The sequence below is a fragment of the Pecten maximus genome, chromosome 1 (assembly GCF_902652985.1).
Source record: "Pecten maximus chromosome 1, xPecMax1.1, whole genome shotgun sequence".
Lineage (NCBI taxonomy): Eukaryota > Metazoa > Mollusca > Bivalvia > Pectinida > Pectinidae > Pecten > Pecten maximus.
In genome coordinates this window covers 6,472,454-6,493,876 of record NC_047015.1, presented here as the reverse complement: position 1 = coordinate 6,493,876, position 21,423 = coordinate 6,472,454, and the positions used below count along the sequence as shown (strand labels likewise).

Here is a 21,423-nt window from a genome sequence, read left to right as displayed (position 1 = left end):
TTTCGACTTAGAACAATCGCGTAGATATGACGTCATTTTTGTGTTTTGTTTATCATAGTCACGCCGAGGCTTTGTATTAGACATAAATTTGAATGCAAACCAAACACTACAATGAAATCGATTTCACATGTGCCGTTCTTTCAATTGAACAAACAGGGGAATTGCTGAACTTAAACTCCAGATTTAGCAAGGAGAAAGTGAAGTTTAACGTATCTTAATGTAAATATAACAACTAAATGCTTGTTAGATTGTATTTATTGTCAAGATCAATGCAATCTGGGTGACGGATAAATATTCATGACGCCCGTTATCATTCTATTTATCTGTCACCCAGATTGCATTGATCTTACCAATAAATACAATCTACCAAGCGTTTAATTGTTAAATACGGCCATTCCATAAAAGCAAAACACGTGTAATTACACTATTGTGACTAGACAAATACTTTATGACGTCACAATCAATCGGTGACGTCATGCGATTGTCTCGGCAGAGGGGAATCGCATCGTCCAAGTCGAAATTCATCTTATTTAGATTTGAGAGTTATTACTAATATTATCCGAGGTATGTGATTAACATAAACAATAATTTGATGTGTCGCGAGCCTTACACTTGAATTCGTTTCATAAATTCCGTACTACGTAGCTACGAGTGTAATGTATTTAAGAAATATTGATGGTTTTGCCTTTTTCACGCATGGTAAGTAAACGTATGTATGACAATGTTTCTCCGAAACTCAGAATGCTTCCTGATTTCTGTTAAAAATTACGTGACAGCTCGCAAAAACAACAAAATAATTATAATTTCTTCTTTTTTAATTAAATACCATCATGAGATTGGCAGTGATGATGCCCGTATAATGTACAGAAAGGCCACAGTGGGACAACCTGTGTTGTCATGGATAGGGTTGTAAGTAACCACACGTACCTACTTCTTAAAGCACACGCGCCCCACACACACATCCGTCACACACACAAACGCAGACCTAACAATGATTTAACAAATAACTGAAAATTGTGTATGTAGGAAAGGCCCATTGGACCGGTATCATTCACCATTGAGGCTTCCTGGTTATTTTTCCACGCCGTATTTAGATTTCTTACATTCATTTAAATCATCTGATATTTTTAAGATAACTCCTTAGATAATGATGGATCAGGAAGGACCTTCGTGTAATTTAGGTTTGTATTTCCACAGCTGTTCATAACCTATTGAACGTAACAAGCCAGTAATACTCGGTAATCACGAACTAGCCATTCGTTCGAAAAACAAAGTTTTTTTTTCTATTTTAAAACAGGTGTTTGTTTCGTCATTTTTTCTAGAGCTGTCCTATCTAAAATCTTTAATGGCAGCGCAAAAGTCTGAAAATCTTTCGAATATAATCACTAATATGAAACGAAAAGGAAATACGATGTATGACATTGAACGACTACACTTATTTGTTCTTACCGACAGTCCGTTATATCATCCACCATTCCTACATAATATTGATCACAGCCAAGTGGAAAATCAAAATTAGTGTAGAGATTTCATCATAGATCGGGCGCACGTAAATACGAATCACAGTGGAAGCGCCCTAATCCCTGCTCTGTACCAAATAGCTATATACCTAAAGGTACGTTAGAATAAGAAGTTTGATTATTTCAACATATCTAATTTTTCGTTTTCTTACCGTTGTAGCTCTACCGGCATAGTACAGGCCAAATACAGTTCTAGATCTGACGACTCGTTTAATAATCTGAAAAAACTGACATTTTTAGTATATTAAGATAATTATTTGATCACACCTTAAATTAACATTTGCCTCAACTAACTCAGTTCAAATAACAAAACAGCAATTCAGATGACACGGGACGATGGGACCTTATACAAAGTTGTCATTTACAGGTATATATGTAGGTAGCCAAATGGGAACCCCGTCTTGTATGATAAACTAAACAACTGTAGCAATTCATTACTCTCGCACTCTCATCCGAGATTTCGGTAGTAGAGGTATCGATTCTGGTATTGCTAATGCAATAATTATTGTAGAATTTTCCAGGAAACTACAATGTAACCCAGAACAAGAAAAATGTATGTATAAATACCTAACTTCATGAGAGCTATTTTGTTTGAAAACATTCATTTCCTTGTAACGGTGCTGGGAATATAATTCCTACGCCAATCGCGTGACCTTTTGAATCGAGGTCAACTCCTGTAAAGTAAATTACAAAAATTGTTATGTAACAAAAAATACACTTGTCAATTAATGCTGGATTATTGCGACCATTCCATGCTGTATACTTGGTTCAAATCTGCATATTAATTCAATAGGAGGTCCATTGGCCCATCCTTTTGGTCTTGAAGAATTTAAATTAGAATCCGTATTAGTACGATACAAAGAATGTTTGATTTGTAGGCATAATAGTGATAATTATGCCACACAAACATTTTTCAATATAATTGTTTTGGATCTAATTGAACAATAAAACGCTTGTTAGATTGTATTTATTGTCAATATAAATGATATCTGGGTGGCAGATAAATAAAATGGCGCCCTTTTCGCACATACGGATTCTGATTTAAATGGAAAAAAAAATTGTTAGTTATTTTTGACAATGATAGACAGTAGACACTACGTCGAAGTTGGGTCTAAGTTTCTGGTGTATTTTATACTGTAATGATTGATTCATATAGGTTTGATACAAAAATCATTCTCCTATTATGGGTAAAGGAACAAATAATTGAAATGAACATAATCATCACACGCACACAATAACATTTGGTAAAATGTCGACCATCTCGAACAAACATAGGTCTTGGAGAATGTAGAAGGGAATCACAGGTTCAAGTAACAATGTTTCTGGGGGAGATGCTTGTGTAGTAAACTGTACCACAGGGACATGAAACAATGTTTCTGGGGGAGGTGTTTGTGTAGTAAACTGTACCACAGGGACATGTAACAATGTTTCTCGGGGAGGTGTTTGTGTAGTAAACTGTACCACAGGGACATGTAACAATGTTTCTGGGGGAGGTGTTTATGTAACAATGTTTCTGGGGGAGGTGTTTGTGTAGTAAACTGTAACACAGGGACATGTAACAATGTTTCTCGGGGAGGTGTTTATGTAACAATGTTTCTGGGGGAGGTGTTTGTGTAGTAAACTGTAACACAGGGACATGTAACAATGTTTCTCGGGGAGGTGTTTATGTAGTAAACTGTACCACAGGGACATGTAAAATTGTTTCTGGGGGAGGTGTTTGTGTAGTAAACTATACCACAGGGACATGTAATAATGTTTCTGGGGGAGGTGTTTATGTAGTAAACTGTAACACAGGGACATGTAACAATGTTTCTGGTGGAGGTGTTTGTGTAGTAAACTGTACCACAGGGACATGTAACAATGTTTCTGGGGGAGGTGTTTATGTAACAATGTTTCTGGGGGAAGTGTTTATGTAACAATGTTTCTGGGGGAAGTGTTTATGTACCACAGGGACATGTAACAATGTTTCTGGGGGAGATGTTTGTGGTGTAAACTATAAGTTGTCGCCCCTGTGAGATGAATGTTGAGTTTGTACGAGGCGTCGTTTTATTATTTATTCACTTTTTCTTTCATATATGAAATCGAACTTTTGATATTACGACATTCTTTCAATAAAAAATCATTTTCTTATATTAAAAATTGATATCAGGAAAAGGCTTGTTTTTTATACAAAAAAAAATCGAATTTTTGATATAAAAATAGTAAACAGATAATGAAGAGGCGTTCAATAAATTTATGATATCTAAACATTGTAAATATTTCCTATCTTTTTTTTATATCAGAAAATGATTTTTTTTGAATTTTTGATATCAAGAGAATGTCAAAAAAAAAAATTCTATATAAGAAAATTGTTGATCGCACATTACTAATTTATTGATAAAAAAATAGTGAATAAATATTTAAACGGTGACTCATCAGAGTAAGGGGACGTGGAACTGGAGAAAACTCAACCTCTCGCCCAACTGAGGAAGTACTCTTATGCAGTTAAGCAGGTTTGAAAAGAAAGTTGGTGATTTTGGCAAATGAGCTGTGAGAGAAAAGGCGTTCACTTTGATAAATAAACACAATGGACACGTTTCTGAAGCTATTATGATAAGAGCTTTCGTATAAGTATGCTGTGTATTTACAAATCGCACCTGCTGAAAATGCTATGTAAAACAAGCAAGAAATGCCAGCTTCACGTCATTGTTCAAGTTTTGTTACAAAACACACAGAGAAGCTACCCAAGGGATACATCTCTTATAAAACACCGACAGGCCACATGTGATTGGTCGGAAAGTCAGCAGTACTGGACGCAGCCTCGTGACTTATGTCACAATAGTGAAAGCTGTCAAAGGAAGACGTAGATTCTTGTTATCGAGATACCACACGTAACAGTTATTACTAGTATCCATTGGAAAGCAGTTCTAGTTTTAAGAGATCAGTTACAGGCCTGTCCATGTGGAGTAATACATTAGGCCCCATGTGTCTATGACTGGTAACGTCCAACATGCTTTAAGGCAGTTCGCTAGATTTGTCCAGCCTAAAAAGGCCTTCGGCTCCGGCAAACAAAGTCGGTCAGCAAGATGCATGTCATCGAAAAGCAAGTCAAGAGCGGTGACCTTCCACTGACTTTAACACCATAGTAAAGTGCATGTTTGGTAATCCAGTTATTCCTAAAAGTAAAAAGAATGAAATAAAAATGAATATTGTAAATTAAATATTCACAATGTGAGATAGTATTTGGTTTGTGTTGGACTTTTGACCCAGATACATGACGGGTACTGATACCGATGTATACATGACGGGTACCGATACCGATGTAAACATGACGGGTACTGATACCGATGTAAACATGACGGGTACTGATACAGATGTAAACATGACGGGTACTGATACTGATGTAAACATGACGGGTACTGATACAGATGTAAACATGACGGGTACTGATACCGATGTAAACATGACGGGTACTGATACAGATGTATACATGACGGGTACTGATACAGATGTAAACATGACGGGTACTGATACTGATGTAAACATGACGGGTACCGATACAGATGTAAACATGACGGGTACTGATACCGATGTAAACATGACGGGTACTGATACAGATGTAAACATGACGGGTACCGATACCGATGTAAACATGACGGGTACTGATACCGATGTAAACATGACGGGTACTGATACCGATGTAAACATGACGGGTACTGATACCGATACATGACGGGTACTGATACCGATGTATACATGACGGGTACTGATACCGATACATGACGGGTACTGATACCGATGTAAACATGACGGGTACTGATACCGATACATGACGGGTACTGATACCGATGTAAACATGACGGGTACTGATACCGATACATGACGGGTACTGATACCGATACATGACGGGTACTGATACCGATGTAAACATGACGGGTACTGATACCGATGTATACATGACGGGTACTGATACCGATGTAAACATGACGGGTACTGATACCGATACATGACGGGTACTGATACCGATGTAAACATGACGGGTACTGATACCGATGTATACATGACGGGTACTGATACCGATGTAAACATGACGGGTACTGATACCGATACATGACGGGTACTGATACCGATGTATACATGACGGGTACTGATACCGATACATGACGGGTACTGATACCGATGTAAACATGACGGGTACTGATACCGATGTAAATATGACGGGTACTGATACTGATGTAAACATGACGGGTACTGATACCGATGTAAACATGACGGGTACTGATACCGATACATGACGGGTACTGATACCGATGTAAACATGACGGGTACTGATACCGATACATGACGGGTACTGATACCGATGTATACATGACGGGTACTGATACCGATGTATACATGACGGGTACTGATACCGATGTAAACATGACGGGTACTGATACCGATGTATACATGACGGGTACTGATACCGATGTATACATGACGGGTACTGATACCGATGTAAACATGACGGGTACTGATACCGATGTAAACATGACGGGTACTGATACCGATGTAAACATGACGGGTACTGATACCGATACATGACGGGTACTGATACCGATACATGACGGGTACTGATACCGATACATGACGGGTACTGATACCGATGTAAACATGACGGGTACTGATACCGATGTAAACATGACGGGTACTGATACCGATGTATACATGACGGGTACTGATACCGATGTAAACATGACGGGTACTGATACCGATACATGACGGGTACTGATACCGATGTAAACATGACGGGTACTGATACCGATGTATACATGACGGGTACTGATACCGATGTTAACATGACGGGTACTGATACCGATGTAAACATGTACTAAGTGGTCTAGTATGAAAATACTGAGTAGTGAAACCGGAAAAAAACATTTACATGGAGTTTGTTTATCCTTTCTTTTTCGACATGGATTTGATTTACAATGTTTTAACGAAATAGACATGGGTCAAGAATTCGGCGGAATGACAATAAAATCTGAAAAATGGTAACGGTAATTTCCGTTCTGAAATTTCGAGAATCAAACTTTCGAGAATCGCAGCAATCAAATTCTCCTTGTACGTTTCAAGGGCGCATTTGCTTTGCTGATGAATTGTCTTCGTCTAGTTTAGTAATCTCATAATAGGGTAAGGACGTTCGTTCGCATGAAATGTTAAAGGAGGCCGCTCTAATTATATGTTAAGAACGTTGACTCTACTTATATGTTAAGGACGTTGGCTCTAATTATATGTTAAGGACGTTGACTCTAATTATATGTTAAGGACGTTGGCTCTAATTATATGTTAAGGACGTTGGCTCTAATTATATGTTAAGGACGTTGACTCTAATAGTAGGTTAAGGACGTTGGCTCTAATAATATGTTGAAAATTTTGGCTCTTAAAATAGATTAAAGACGTTGGCTCTAATAATAGATTAGGACGTTCGCTCTAATAGTAGGTTAAGGACGCCGCTCTATTTAAGTTAAGGACGTTCGCTCTTATAATATGCTTAGGATGTTCGCTCTAATAATATGTCAAGGACGTTTGCTCTAATAATACATTTAGGACGTTTGCTCTAATAATATGTTAAGGACGTTCACTCTAATAATATATTGAAAACGTTTGTTTTAATAATATGATAAGGACGTTGACTCTAATAATAGATTTAATGGACCACTTTTATACCCAAAAAGTATGTTTTAGATAGATTAACATATATACATGTAACATCGTTAAAAAGAAATAACGAACATTTCAAAATGCGGAATACTGCAACGCTTGAAACGTCATGGGGAATGAGCTTAATGAGAAGTGTGCCTTACACATACACGTATTCCTTCCTAAAAGATAGGGGTGGAGTAGTTGGTTACGCCAGTAGTTTCGGGATCGTCCTTAATCTTGTCCTCAAGGCCAGGAATGATCAACGCCATGTCCTCCTTTTTGGTGTTGAGCTTGAGGTAGAGCGTGACGCTGACGATAGCAGTGGACTGGGACGCCAGGAAGGCCAATCCCACCAGGATAATGGACCAGCTGTATTGATACTGGAAAAACCCGGCATCAGGTTTGGCGTGCGACGCTTCGTCATTGATAAAGGTGATGTACAGGATGATTCCCACGGCCATACACAGCCCTGAAAACAAGATATACCACGTGATTTATGTAACGACATACAGATGAATAGGACAAGATACAGGTTTATTCCTAGGTACACACATATATAATACATAATAATTAATGACCACAAGTATTAGCTACCCAAAAACCTAAGAGGGCTACAAATAGCATTTGTAGTAAAGTTTGAGATCAATTGTTGTAAAGTGCGTGAAACTTATAACTCGCATACGCATTCAAACAACAGCGCCACCGTTAGTGCAATAGGAGAGCAATGTCCGACAATCCTGTAAGAACATTCGGATCTCTCTGATTTTATCAATCACGCTTTGTTTGCAAATTATTTCCCTTGTGGTACCTCTACGAATGGTGACATCACAGGTGTTCGATCTCTGCGTGTAAATAATGTTAGCGAGCCTATCAAGTAGACAGACTATTTGTGCAATCACCACAATATGGCTGGTATAGCGACTATTAAAATTGTAATCCAACCATCCTCGTCACGACATTGTGTGGGAGCAGTACACCAAGGTCAATGTCACGACATTGTGTGGGAGCAGTACACCAAATTTCTGGTAATCATCTGCTGTGAAAGTAGAACGCCAAAGTCCAGTACATTATCTTGATTGGGAGTAGTACACCAAAGTCGAGGATATAATCTTGTGTACTACTCGTACACCAAGGCCTAGGTCTGTACCTTTTGTGGCAGTAGTACACCAAGGTGAATGTCATGACTTTGTGTGGGCGTAGTACACCAAGGTGAATGTCACGTCTTTGTGTGGGAGTAGTACACCAAGGTCAATGTCACGGCTTTGTGTGGGAGTAGTACACCAAGGTCAATGTCACGACTTTGTGTGGGCGTAGTACACCAAGGTCAATGTCACGGCTTTGTGTGGGAGTAGTACACCAAGGTCAATGTCACGACTTTGTGTGGGAGTAGTACACCAAGGTCAATGTCACGACTTTGTGTGGGCGTAGTACACCAAGGTCAATGTCACGACTTTGTGTGGGAGTAGTACACCAAGGTCAATGTCACGACCTCGTGTGGGAGTAGTACACCAAGGTCAATGTCACGGCTTTGTGTGGGAGTAGTACACCAAGGTCAATGTCACGACTTTGTGCGGGAGTAGTACACCAAGGTCAATGTCACGACTTTGTGTGGGAGTAGTACACCAAGGTCCAAGTCGGATTCATATGCAGGACTATTATATGATTACTGTATCTGCTTCATAATACGAAAATCAGTATTCCGCTCTCTATATTACTCCCATGCAATTGTTGCACCGATGCAGGTTTCCAGCAGAATTGACTTGAACGAAAATGACAGTTAAGACTCAAGCTGGTTATTTTAAAAACTACGTGTTAAACACTGTCACATATTGGAGTACCGTTTCTCCCTGCTAGGCGTCGCCATGATGTAGTTCAGTGCCAAGCAGACAGCGAACGATAATTACCCCGCGCTAGTGTGCTGGCTGAGAAAGGTGACACCAAAATATTAGAAAATCCAAATACAAGTCGTGTAACACAGGGATTAATATGACGTAGATGAAGTTCCGTGTGATGTTTGAGGAAACAGGCATTTTACATATAGCGGAAAATTTAAATAATGCATTATTAAGGAAGAGCATAATTATGTTAGTGGGTCGTATGATAGTCAACAAAGAATGCGAAAAATATTGACGCAATACTGGCTATAGAGAAAATTGTAACACTACTTACCGGCTATAGGATGAAGCTGTAACATCGTACAAGCTATAGAGAAGTTGTGACAGTATACTGGCTACAGGGGAACATTTACAACACTACTTATTGACTATAGGGGAAAACTGTAATATTATATTGGATATAGGGAAGTTGTAACATTGTACTGGCCATAGAGAAGTTGTAACATTATACTGGCCATAAGGAAGTTGTAACATTATACTGACTATAGGGAAGTTGTAACATTATACTGACTATAGGGAAGTTGTAACATTTTACTGACTATAGGGAAGTTGTAACATTATACTGGATATAGGGAAGTTGTAACATTATACTGGCCATAGGGAAGTTGTAACATTATACTGACTATAGGGCAGGTGTAACATTATACTGACTATAGGGAAGTTGTTATATTATACTGGCCATAGGGAAGTTGTTACATTATACTGACTATAGGGAAGTTATAACATTATACTGACTAAAGGGAAGGTCTTACATTATACTCACTATAGGGAAGTTGTAACATTATACTGGATATAGGGAAGTTGTAACATTATACTGACCATAGGGAAGTTGTAACATTATACTGACTATAGGGAAGTTGTAACATTATACTGGCTATAGGGAAGTTGTAACATTATACTGGATATAGGGAAGTTGTAACATTATACTGACCATAGGGAAGTTGTAACATTATACTGACTATAGGGAAGTTGTAACATTATACTGGCTATAGGGAAGTTGTAACATTATACTGGATATAGGGAAGTTGTTACATTATACTGACTATAGGGAAGTTGTAACATTATACTGACTATAGGGAAGGTGTAACATTATACTGGATATAGGGAAGTTGTAACATTATACTGGATATAGGGAAGTTGTTAACATTATACTGACTATAGGGAAGTTGTAACATTATACTGGATATAGGGAAGTTGTAACATTATACTGACCATAGGGAAGTTGTAACATTATACTGACTATAGGGAAGTTGTAACATTATACTGGCTATAGGGAAGTTGTAACATTATACTGGATATAGGGAAGTTGTAACATTATACTGACCATAGGGAAGTTGTAACATTATACTGACTATAGGGAAGTTGTAACATTATACTGGCTATAGGGAAGGTGTAACATTATACTGGATATAGGGAAGTTGTAACATTATACTGACCATAGGGAAGTTGTAACATTATACTGACCATAGGGAAGTTGTAACATTATACTGACTATAGGGAAGTTGTAACATTATACTGGATATAGGGAAGTTGTAACATTATACTGGATATAGGGAAGTTGTAACATTATACTGACCATAGGGAAGTTGTAACATTATACTGGCTATAGGGAAGTTGTAACATTATACTGGATATAGGGAAGTTGTAACATTATACTGACCATAGGGAAGTTGTAACATTATACTGACTATAGGGAAGTTATAACATTATACTGGATATAGGGAAGTTGTAACATTATACTGGATATAGGGAAGTTGTAACACTATACTGGCTATAGGGAAGTTGTAACATTATACTGACTATAGGGAAGGTCTAACATTATACTGACTATAGGGAAGTTGTAACATACTGACTATAGGGAAGTTGTAACATACTGACTATAGGGAAGTTATAACATTATACTGGATATAGGGAAGTTGTAACATTATACTGGATATAGGGAAGTTGTAACACTATACTGGCTATAGGGAAGTTGTAACATTATACTGGATATAGGGAAGTTGTAACATTATACTGACTATAGGGAAGTTGTAACACTATACTGGCTATAGGGAAGTTGTAACATTATACTGACTATAGGAAAGCTGTAACATTATACTGACTATAGGGAAGTTGTAACATTATAGTGACTATAGGGAAGTTGTAACATTATACTGGCTATATGGAAGTTGTAACATTATACTGACTATAGGGAAGCTGTAACATTATACTGACTATAGGGAAGTTGTAACATTATACTGACTATAGGGAAGTTGTAACATTATACTGACTATAGGGAAGTTGTAACATTATACTGACTATAGGGAAGTTGTAACATTATACTGACTATAGGGAAGTTGTAACATTATACTGACTATAGGGAAGTTGTAACATTATACTGACTAAAGGGAAGTTGTAACATTATACTGACTATAGGGAAGGTCTAACATTATACTGACTATAGGGAAGTTGTAACATACTGACTAAAGGGAAGTTGTAACATTATACTGACTATAGGGAAGGTCTAACATTATACTGACTATAGGGAAGTTGTAACATACTGACTATAGGGAAGTTGTAACATTATACTGACTAAAGGGAAGTTGTAACATTATACTGACTATAGGGAAGGTCTAACATTATACTGACTATAGGGAAGTTGTAACATACTGACTATAGGGAAGTTGTAACATTATACTGGCTATAGGGAAGTTGTAACATTATACTGGATATAGGGAAGTTGTAACATTATACTGACCATAGGGAAGTTGTAACATTATACTGACTATAGGGAAGTTATAACATTATACTGGATATAGGGAAGTTGTAACATTATACTGGATATAGGGAAGTTGTAACACTATACTGGCTATAGGGAAGTTGTAACATTATACTGGATATAGGGAAGTTGTAACATTATACTGACTATAGGGAAGTTGTAACACTATACTGGCTATAGGGAAGTTGTAACATTATACTGACTATAGGGAAGTTGTAACATTATACTGACTATAGGGAAGCTGTAACATTATACTGACTATAGGGAAGTTGTAACATTATAGTGACTATAGGGAAGTTGTAACATTATACTGACTATAGGGAAGGTCTAACATTATACTGACTATAGGGAAGTTGTAACATTATACTGACTATAGGGAAGTTGTAACATTATACTGACTATAGGGAAGTTGTAACATTATACTGACTAAAGGGAAGGTCTAACATTATACTGACTATAGGGAAGTTGTAACATACTGACTATAGGGAAGTTGTAACATACTGACTATAGGGAAGTTATAACATTATACTGGATATAGGGAAGTTGTAACATTATACTGGATATAGGGAAGTTGTAACACTATACTGGCTATAGGGAAGTTGTAACATTATACTGGATATAGGGAAGTTGTAACATTATACTGACTATAGGGAAGTTGTAACACTATACTGGCTATAGGGAAGTTGTAACATTATACTGACTATAGGAAAGCTGTAACATTATACTGACTATAGGGAAGTTGTAACATTATAGTGACTATAGGGAAGTTGTAACATTATACTGGCTATATGGAAGTTGTAACATTATACTGACTATAGGGAAGTTGTAACATTATACTGACTATAGGGAAGTTGTAACATTATACTGACTATAGGGAAGTTGTAACATTATACTGACTATAGGGAAGTTGTAACATTATACTGACTATAGGGAAGTTGTAACATTATACTGACTATAGGGAAGTTGTAACATTATACTGACTATAGGGAAGTTGTAACATTATACTGACTACAGGGAAGTTGTAACATTATACTGACTATAGGGAAGGTCTAACATTATACTGACTATAGGGAAGTTGTAACATACTGACTATAGGGAAGTTGTAACATTATACTGACTATAGGGAAGGTGTAACATTATACTGGCATTAGGGGAATATTTGTAACACTACTTACTGGTTATATTAGGGAAACTTGTGTTGATATCGGACGACCAATATCCCTAAAGTTTCCAAAGAGAGAACTTTTAGAAACTTATTCAAATCGTTATGTCGCTGCAATCATATTTAGGCGAGAAAAGTTCTACAAGGAAAATTTTGATTTTCATTGATTATTCTTCATTTTTTGTGCGTCTTTGTTTCAAAGGCTATCTATTTGTTTAACCAGGTCGAGATTCATCAACGTTTAAGTTAAGGAAAGTCCTCAGCTTAATTTTTTTCTATACTCCTAAACTCATTTGACCTTTGGGCAGATAACTAAAATCGGCAAGTGTCACTGACCTTGTAGTATAGATAGCACGGCTGATATTATGGCCTTGGCATTGCGTTGTAGGGTACCCATCACACTAAATACTCCGGAACACAAAGCCAGCACCAGACTGGTCACAAAAAACGGCGTGGCACCCATTTGGGCTTCTGAAACAGGACAATTGCGGTTAGGTGAAGATTCCAGGTTACACGTATAACCGATATACCGATACAGTTGGAATCGAACTCACTGTTGTCGAGATAAATTTTCGTCATGGAAAAACACATATTTCCTAGTACAGCTTATGGTTTGTAGGATAGATAATAAAGCTTATAAATGGAGATATTGTCGCTGAAGTATATCACAGCTTGAACTGAGGAAGATTTTTTATCAAAAACATTTTCAATGTAAATGAAGATGTAAGACATATCAGAAGGTACGGATTTATAAATGATTAGGCCAACTAGAACAAGAAAATCCCATACAAAATCGGCCTAAAGAGTACAAAACAGAGCAAAAACTCAAACAATCCAGAAAATCTATACAAAATAGTTCAGAGTTGCGTGTGGTATACAAAATACCCAGTAAGAGTTACATTTGGTATACAAAACCGACAAGTAAGAGTCACGTGTGGTATACAAAACCGGCCAGTAAGAGTCACGTGTGGTATACGAAATGGGCCAGTAAAAGTCACGTGAGGTATAGAAAACCGGCCAGTAAGAGTCACGTGTGGTATACAAAAACGGCCAGTAAGAGTCACGTGAGGTATACAAAATGGGCCAGTAAGAGTCACGTGTAGTATACAAAATGGGCCAGTAAGAGTCACGTGTGGTATACAAAACCGGCCAGTAAGAGTCACGTGTGGTATCCAAAATGGGCCAGTAAGAGTCACGTGTGGTATACAAAACCGGCCAGTAAGAGTTACGTGTGGTATACAAAACCGGCCAGTAAGAGTCACGTGTGGTATTCAAAATGGGCCAGTAAGAGTTACGTGTGGTATACAAAACCGGCCAGTAAGAGTCACGTGTGGCATACAAAACCGGCCAGTAAGAGTCACGTGTGGTATACAAAACTGGCCAGTAAGAGTTACGTGTGGTATACAAAACCGGCCAGTAAGAGTTACGTGTGGTATACAAAACAGGAAAACTAGGCTACATATAAAACAGACTCCAATGACGATTCTGCGTTTAGTATAGGTCGAAAAATGAGCTATTGATATATGTTCACGATACATGCATAACGAGATGAAACAAATCAAAGGTACTGTGAGGAACTCAAATCTGAAGATGGAAAATCACAGGTAAAACCTGATAATCTAAAGATAGAAATAAATAACAGGTTACAAACTGATAATCACAGGTAACAGACTGATAATCACAGGTAACAGACTCATCATCACAGGTAACAAACTGATAATCTATAGGTAGAAACAAATAACAAATTACAGGTAACAGACTGATAATCACAGGTAACAAACTGATAATCTATAGGTAGAAACAAATAACAAATTACAGGTAACAGACTGATAATTTAAAGGTAGTAAAAATAACAGTTAACAAACCGATAATCTAAAGGTAGAAACAAATTATAAACCACAGTTAACAAACTGACAGGTAGTTTAAATGATGTCGAATACCATTTCATTTCCTCTTGAATATGCCTATTATTCCGATTTTCCTGATCAGCTTTTTGAAATATCTAAAGATTAACTTGAATGTTTCTTTTAGTAATGAAATAATGTTTAGGACAAACATGTGTTGTACTCCAAAGAGATCGTTTATGAAGAGAGTGCATTCATTCTGTGTTTTCGTTGCATTATATCTGTCTGTGATTAATCATGGAGGTAATCCTTTTACTTTCACGAAGCTTAACCCTTTCTTTCTCCCTAGAATTCACTGAGCGGCATTAACAGCGATGCTATTTTATGCTGTAAAACTTTAAACATATAACACAATATCAAGTAACGCGAAGAAATAGAAAATCCGGTATAATTTATTAAAGAGGCTAAGGAAAACTAACTACCACAGGATTACATTAAATTTTGATGCACTTTTGAAACCGATGAATCTGAAGAATTAAGACCGATGAGAAGTGTGAACTGGCTTACTCTGTACCTGCGATGGACATAGAGATAGGCTGATCGTCCTGGCGAGTCCGATGGTAGTCGATGGTATATTCTAAGGCCACACAGCTGTAGGACTGGGTAACGTTGTCTGTAAATATAACTGAAGCTGTAGGATGACGTTTACATAATCATTATACATGTATATAGTTTATATTATCATTATACATGTATATAGTTTATATCATTATACATGTATATAGTTTATATTATCATTATACATGTATATAGTTTATATTATCATTATACATGTATATAGTTTATATTATCATTATACATGTATATAGTTTATATTATCATTATACATGTATATAGTTTATATTATCATTATACATGTATATAGTTTATCATTATACATGTATATAGTTTATATAATCATTATACATGTATATAGTTTATATTATCATTATACATGTATATAGTTTATATAATCATTATATAGTTTATATTATCATTATACATGTATATAGTTTATATAATCATTATACATGTATATAGTTTATATTATCATTATACATGTATATAGTTTATATAATCATTATATAGTTTATATAATCATTATACATGTATATAGTTTATATAATCATTATACATGTATATAGTTTATATTATCATTATACATGTATATAGTTTATATTATCATTATACATGTATATAGTTTATATTATCATTACATATAGCTGCTGGTGAGATAGCCGTCTTCTCAACCTTGTGTACGCATGGATTTGAAAAAAAGTATATATACATATAATGTGTTATGTACATTCGGTAGTTGCACATGTATTCTCTATATACAAAGCAGTAAGCGAGTCGGCAGATTGAACTGTTTAAATACAAAAAGGGGCGGTTGTTATTGTACGAAATTGATTTTCTAAGTGAATATAAACACTGGCACAGTATGTCGTTGTTATGCAGCCCTTACGCGTACAGTGTGGCATCATACGTTGTATAATACATGGTAACAATGTTCGTCTGATGAATGTGTGACGTACCATTAACATGTAATACATAGTAACAATGTTCGTCTGATGAATGTGTGTGACCCGCCATTAACATGTAAATACATAGTAACAATGTTCGTCTGATGAATGTGTGTGACCCGCCATTAACATGTAAAAACATGGTAACAATGTTCGTCTGATGAATGTGTGTGACCCGCCATTAACATGTAATACATGGTAACAATGTTCGTCTGATGAATGTGTGTGACGTACCATTAACATGTAAATACATGGTAACAATATTCGTCTGATGAATGTGTGTGACCCGCCATTAACATGTAAATACATGGTAACAATGTTCGTCTGATGAATGTGTGTGACGTACCATTAACATGTAAATACATGGTAACAATGTTAGTCTGATGAATGTGTGTGACGCACCATTAACATGTAAATACATGGTAACAATGTTCGCCTGAAGAATGTGTGACGTACCATTAACATGTAAATACATGGTAACAATGTTCGTCTGGTGAATGTGTGTGACGCGCCATTAACATGTTATACATGGTAACAATGTTCGTCTGATGAATGTGTGACGTACAATTAACATGTAAATACATGGTAACAATGTTCGTCTGATGAATGTGTGTGACGCGCCATTAACATGTAAATACATAGTAACAATGTTCGTCTGGTGAATGTGTGTGACGCGCCATTAACATGTTATACATGGTAACAATGTTCGTCTGATGAATGTGTGACGTACCATTAACATGTAAATACATGGTAACAATGTTCGTCTGATGAATGTGTGTGACGTACCATTAACATGTAAATACATGGTAACAATGTTCGTCTGATGAATGTGTGACGTACCATTAACACGTAAATACATGGTTACAATGTTCGTCTGATGAATGTGTGTGACGTACCATAACCATGTAAATACATGGTAACAATGTTCGTCTGATGAATGTGTGACGTACCATTAACACGTAAATACATGGTAACAATGTTCGTCTGATGAATGTGTGACGTACCATTAACACGTAAATACATGGTAACAATGTTCGTCTGATGAATGTGTGTGACGCGCCATTAACATGTAAATACATGGTAACAATGTTCGTCTGATGAATGTGTGTGACGTACCATTAACACGTAAATACATGGTAACAATGTTCGTCTGATGAATGTGTGACGTACCATTAACACGTAAATACATGGTAACAATGTTCGTCTGATGAATGTGTGTGACGTACCATTAACACGTAAATACATGGTAACAATGTTCGTCTGATGAATGTGTGACGCACCATTAATATGTAAATACATGGTAACAATGTTCGTCTGATGAATGTGTGTGACGTACCATTAACATGTAAATACATGGTAACAATGTTCGTCTGATGAATGTGTGACGTACCATTAACATGTAAATACATGGTAACAATGTTCGTCTGATGAATGTGTGTGACGTACCATTAACATGTAAATACATGGTAACAATGTTCGCCTGATGAATGTGTGTGACGCGCCATTAACATGTAAATACATGGTAACAATGTTCGTCTGATGAATGTGTGTGACCCGCCATTAACATGTAAATACATGGTAACAATGTTCGTCTGATGAATGTGTGACGTACCATTAATATGTAAATACATGGTAACAATGTTCGTCTGATGAATGTGTGTGACGTACCATTAACATGTAAATACATGGTAACAATGTTCGTCTGATGAATGTGTGACGTACCATTAACACGTAAATACATGGTAACAATGTTCGTCTGATGAATGTGTGTGACGTACCATTAACATGTAAATACATGGTAACAATGTTCGTCTGATGAATGTGTGACGTACCATTAACACGTAAATACATGGTAACAATGTTCGTCTGATGAATGTGTGACGTACCATTAACACGTAAATACATGGTAACAATGTTCGTCTGATGAATGTGTGTGACGCGCCATTAACATGTAAATACATGGTAACAATGTTCGTCTGATGAATGTGTGTGACGTACCATTAACACGTAAATACATGGTAACAATGTTCGTCTGATGAATGTGTGACGTACCATTAACACGTAAATACATGGTAACAATGTTCGTCTGATGAATGTGTGTGACGCGCCATTAACATGTAAATACATGGTAACAATGTTCGCCTGATGAATGTGTGTGACGCGCCATTAACACGTAAATACATGGTAACAATGTTCGTCTGTAAATATGTGTGTGACGTACCATTAACATGTAAATACATGGTAACAATGTTCGTCTGATGAATGTGTGTGACGCGCCATTAACATGTAATACATGGTAACAATGTTCGTCTGATGAATGTGTGTGACGCGCCATTAACATGTAATACATGGTAACAATGTTCGTCTGATGAATGTGTGACGTACCATTACCATGTAAATACATGGTAACAATGTTCGTCTGATGAATGTGTGTGACGTACCATTAACACGTAAATACATGGTAACAATGTTCGCCTGATGAATGTGTGTGACGCGCCATTAACACGTAAATACATGGTAACAATGTTCGTCTGTAAATATGTGTGTGACGTACCATTAACATGTAAATACATGGTAACAATGTTCGTCTGATGAATGTGTGTGACGTACCATTAACACGTAAATACATGGTAACAATGTTCGTCTGATGAATGTGTGACGTACCATTAACAGGCAAATACATGGTAACAATGTTCGTCTGATGAATGTGTGTGACGCGCCATTACCATGTAAATACATGGTAACAATGTTCGTCTGATGAATGTGTGTGACGTACCATTAACACGTAAATACATGGTAACAATGTTCGCCTGATGAATGTGTGTGACCCGCCATTAACATGTAAATACATGTTAACAATGTTCGTCTGATGAATGTGTGACGTACCATTAACATGTAAATACATGGTAAGAATGATCGTCTGATACAAACGACGATCTAGCGTTACAGAGTTTGTTCCAGTGGTGTGGTTTTCTGTTTGTATATATCAGCCCTTAAATCATCAGGTAAGTCAATACCCGGTATATCTGGTAGTTTTGATGGCGAAGTTTACTCGAAGACCTAAGCATCTTACTGCCGCATACAGCACGTTTCTATTCAAAAGGAAAATGGACGTCTGCGTGGCATTAGCCCAAAGTTCACATCCATATATAACACCTGGTATGATAATATATTTGATGAACTGCTCACTTTTGAGAGGATTCAATCCGCCTGGTTCAATACCCACACCCATTAGACTGTTAAGAGTCCTCCTTTTTGAGTGGTTCAATCCGCCTGGTTCAATACCCACACTCATTAGACTGTTAAGACTCTTCCTTTTTGAGTGGTTCAATCCGCCTGGTTCAATACCCACACCCATTAGACTGTTAAGAGTCCTCCTTTTTGAGTGGTTCAATCCGCCTGGTTCAATACCCACACTCATTAGACTGTTAAGAGTCCTCCTTTTGAGTGGTTCAATCCGCCTGGTTCAATACCCACACTCATTAGACTGTTAAGGCTCCTCCTACTTTATTGCACGTGCTTTCTATGCCGACATCAGCTTATAGGTTTGAACAAGAAGTAATTCCCGCGTAAATCATTTCTGTTTCGCCCATTGGATAACCGCGTCTCACAAAGAAAGTACGGCTCATGGGGTGTTGTCAGCTCACCTCCTATATATAAACTCCATCAGCGAGGATTTAGCCGAATTGTAGTCTGTTAGTTGAGCGTGTAGCTTTGCGGTGAGCTAACTATACACAGGGGATATGTAGGAATCGGTAATCCCTGCTCCGGGTCTTCCAGAGCTTGCGAGATCGTGTATCATTACAAGGAATAGCCATGGCTGATAGAGGTCTCCCTTGACCGACTCCTAGCGTAACCGGATAGTCATCAAAATTACTTTGCTTAGCCTTGCCTCTGACTTGCTGTAGTGCTCAAAGCAAATATTCCTCAACTCATTTCAATCGTTAGTTATTTTGTTGCCAACCTTCAACTCTGAACACATATGACTACTTCACTTTCTTGCCCGAAAGGCCTTATAGAAAGTGTCAATACCAACTCCAGCTGCTTCCTGTAAACGGCCGAGCTGCTGCTGTTCCTATAGCTCCTTTACTTCTCTAATCTCTTTAGGAAAGATGACTTGAATTATTATAAACCTTTGATAAATCAAAATTGCAGGTAGGCCTCATCGATCTACCCTCTGCGATAATGTATCATTGTCGTATGAAGTCATACTTCGGAAGTTCCTATTTGGCTTTTTAAGATATTCATTGACAAAGCAGCTCTACCTGATACGTTTATTGCGGAAACAATTGCCTTTACCAAGTTCTCTAAATCATCGAAATCGTTCGTCTTTTAGAGTTTAACAGTATTCCCAATCATCTGTGTTACTCTATTGACGACATAGACAACCTTTTGCTGAAAGGACACTTTTCTCCAGTGAATGGCCTTTGACAATAAAAAGTTTCTATGCATATTCCTTAAAGAAGATAAGAAAATGATCGTCATGCAATACACGTGATTTCACGTTACCTTTACCATGTGCTCCTATCATAATGTGGCAGTGACGTAAACCATATCACCGCCTTTCGATCATTGTTGTGAATTAACAGAACTGAGATTGTTTTCCACAATAAGAACTCCAAAGAATGTTTCCTCTGTCATTTCCTTCATAGCAATTCGTTTCACTAAACCGTTCAGATATACACCCACTGAAGTCGCCGACAATAATGACATGATCTTGCTGGCTATACCTTTGGTATAAAGTGTTTGAAACGTTCATCTGTGCAGGACCAGAGATAGATTAGTTGGCGGCATCAATATCCCCAATATACACATAAGCGACTTATCCAAACGTTGCACACGACCCCAATTATACGGTAATTCCATTAATTCATTAGGGCGTTACCTTCAAATGTTTCTTCCATAAAATCACAATTTCACCAAACCCTCTCGGGTGCGTCCTTAGTGTTAGTGCTCTAGGAATACGTGCATCTCTCAGTCTGAACTAAGCTACAGTCTTTACTGTTTAGAAAAATAAG

The 21,423-nt window shown here is 37.2% G+C and overlaps 1 protein-coding gene across 1 annotated transcript; it reads right to left on the bottom strand.

Moving 5' to 3' along the window:
- Positions 1–800: 800 nt before the first annotated feature.
- LOC117324056 (voltage-dependent calcium channel gamma-5 subunit-like) lies at positions 801–19,826 on the bottom strand. Its single transcript, XM_033880071.1, has 5 exons — positions 19,595–19,826; positions 15,418–15,534; positions 13,336–13,470; positions 7,352–7,653; positions 801–4,675 (listed from the first exon to the last, which is right to left on the bottom strand). Exons 1-4 carry the CDS (start codon positions 19,824–19,826, stop codon positions 7,364–7,366), a joined length of 774 nt encoding a protein of 257 aa, XP_033735962.1. The 3' UTR covers positions 801–4,675; positions 7,352–7,363.
- Positions 19,827–21,423: the final 1,597 nt, after the last annotated feature.

Excerpts from the sequence above, each read along its gene's own strand:
- LOC117324056 (XM_033880071.1), bottom strand. The coding sequence starts at position 19,826 with ATGAGTGTGGGTATTGAACCAGGCGGATTGAACCACTCAAAAAGGAGG. Across the intron at positions 15,535-19,594 it reads CGGATTGAATCCTCTCAAAA|CTTCAGTTATATTTACAGAC; the intron begins GTGAGCAGTTCA and ends GTCATCCTACAG. Across the intron at positions 7,654-13,335 it reads CGTGCTATCTATACTACAAG|GGCTGTGTATGGCCGTGGGA; the intron begins GTCAGTGACACT and ends TCTTGTTTTCAG.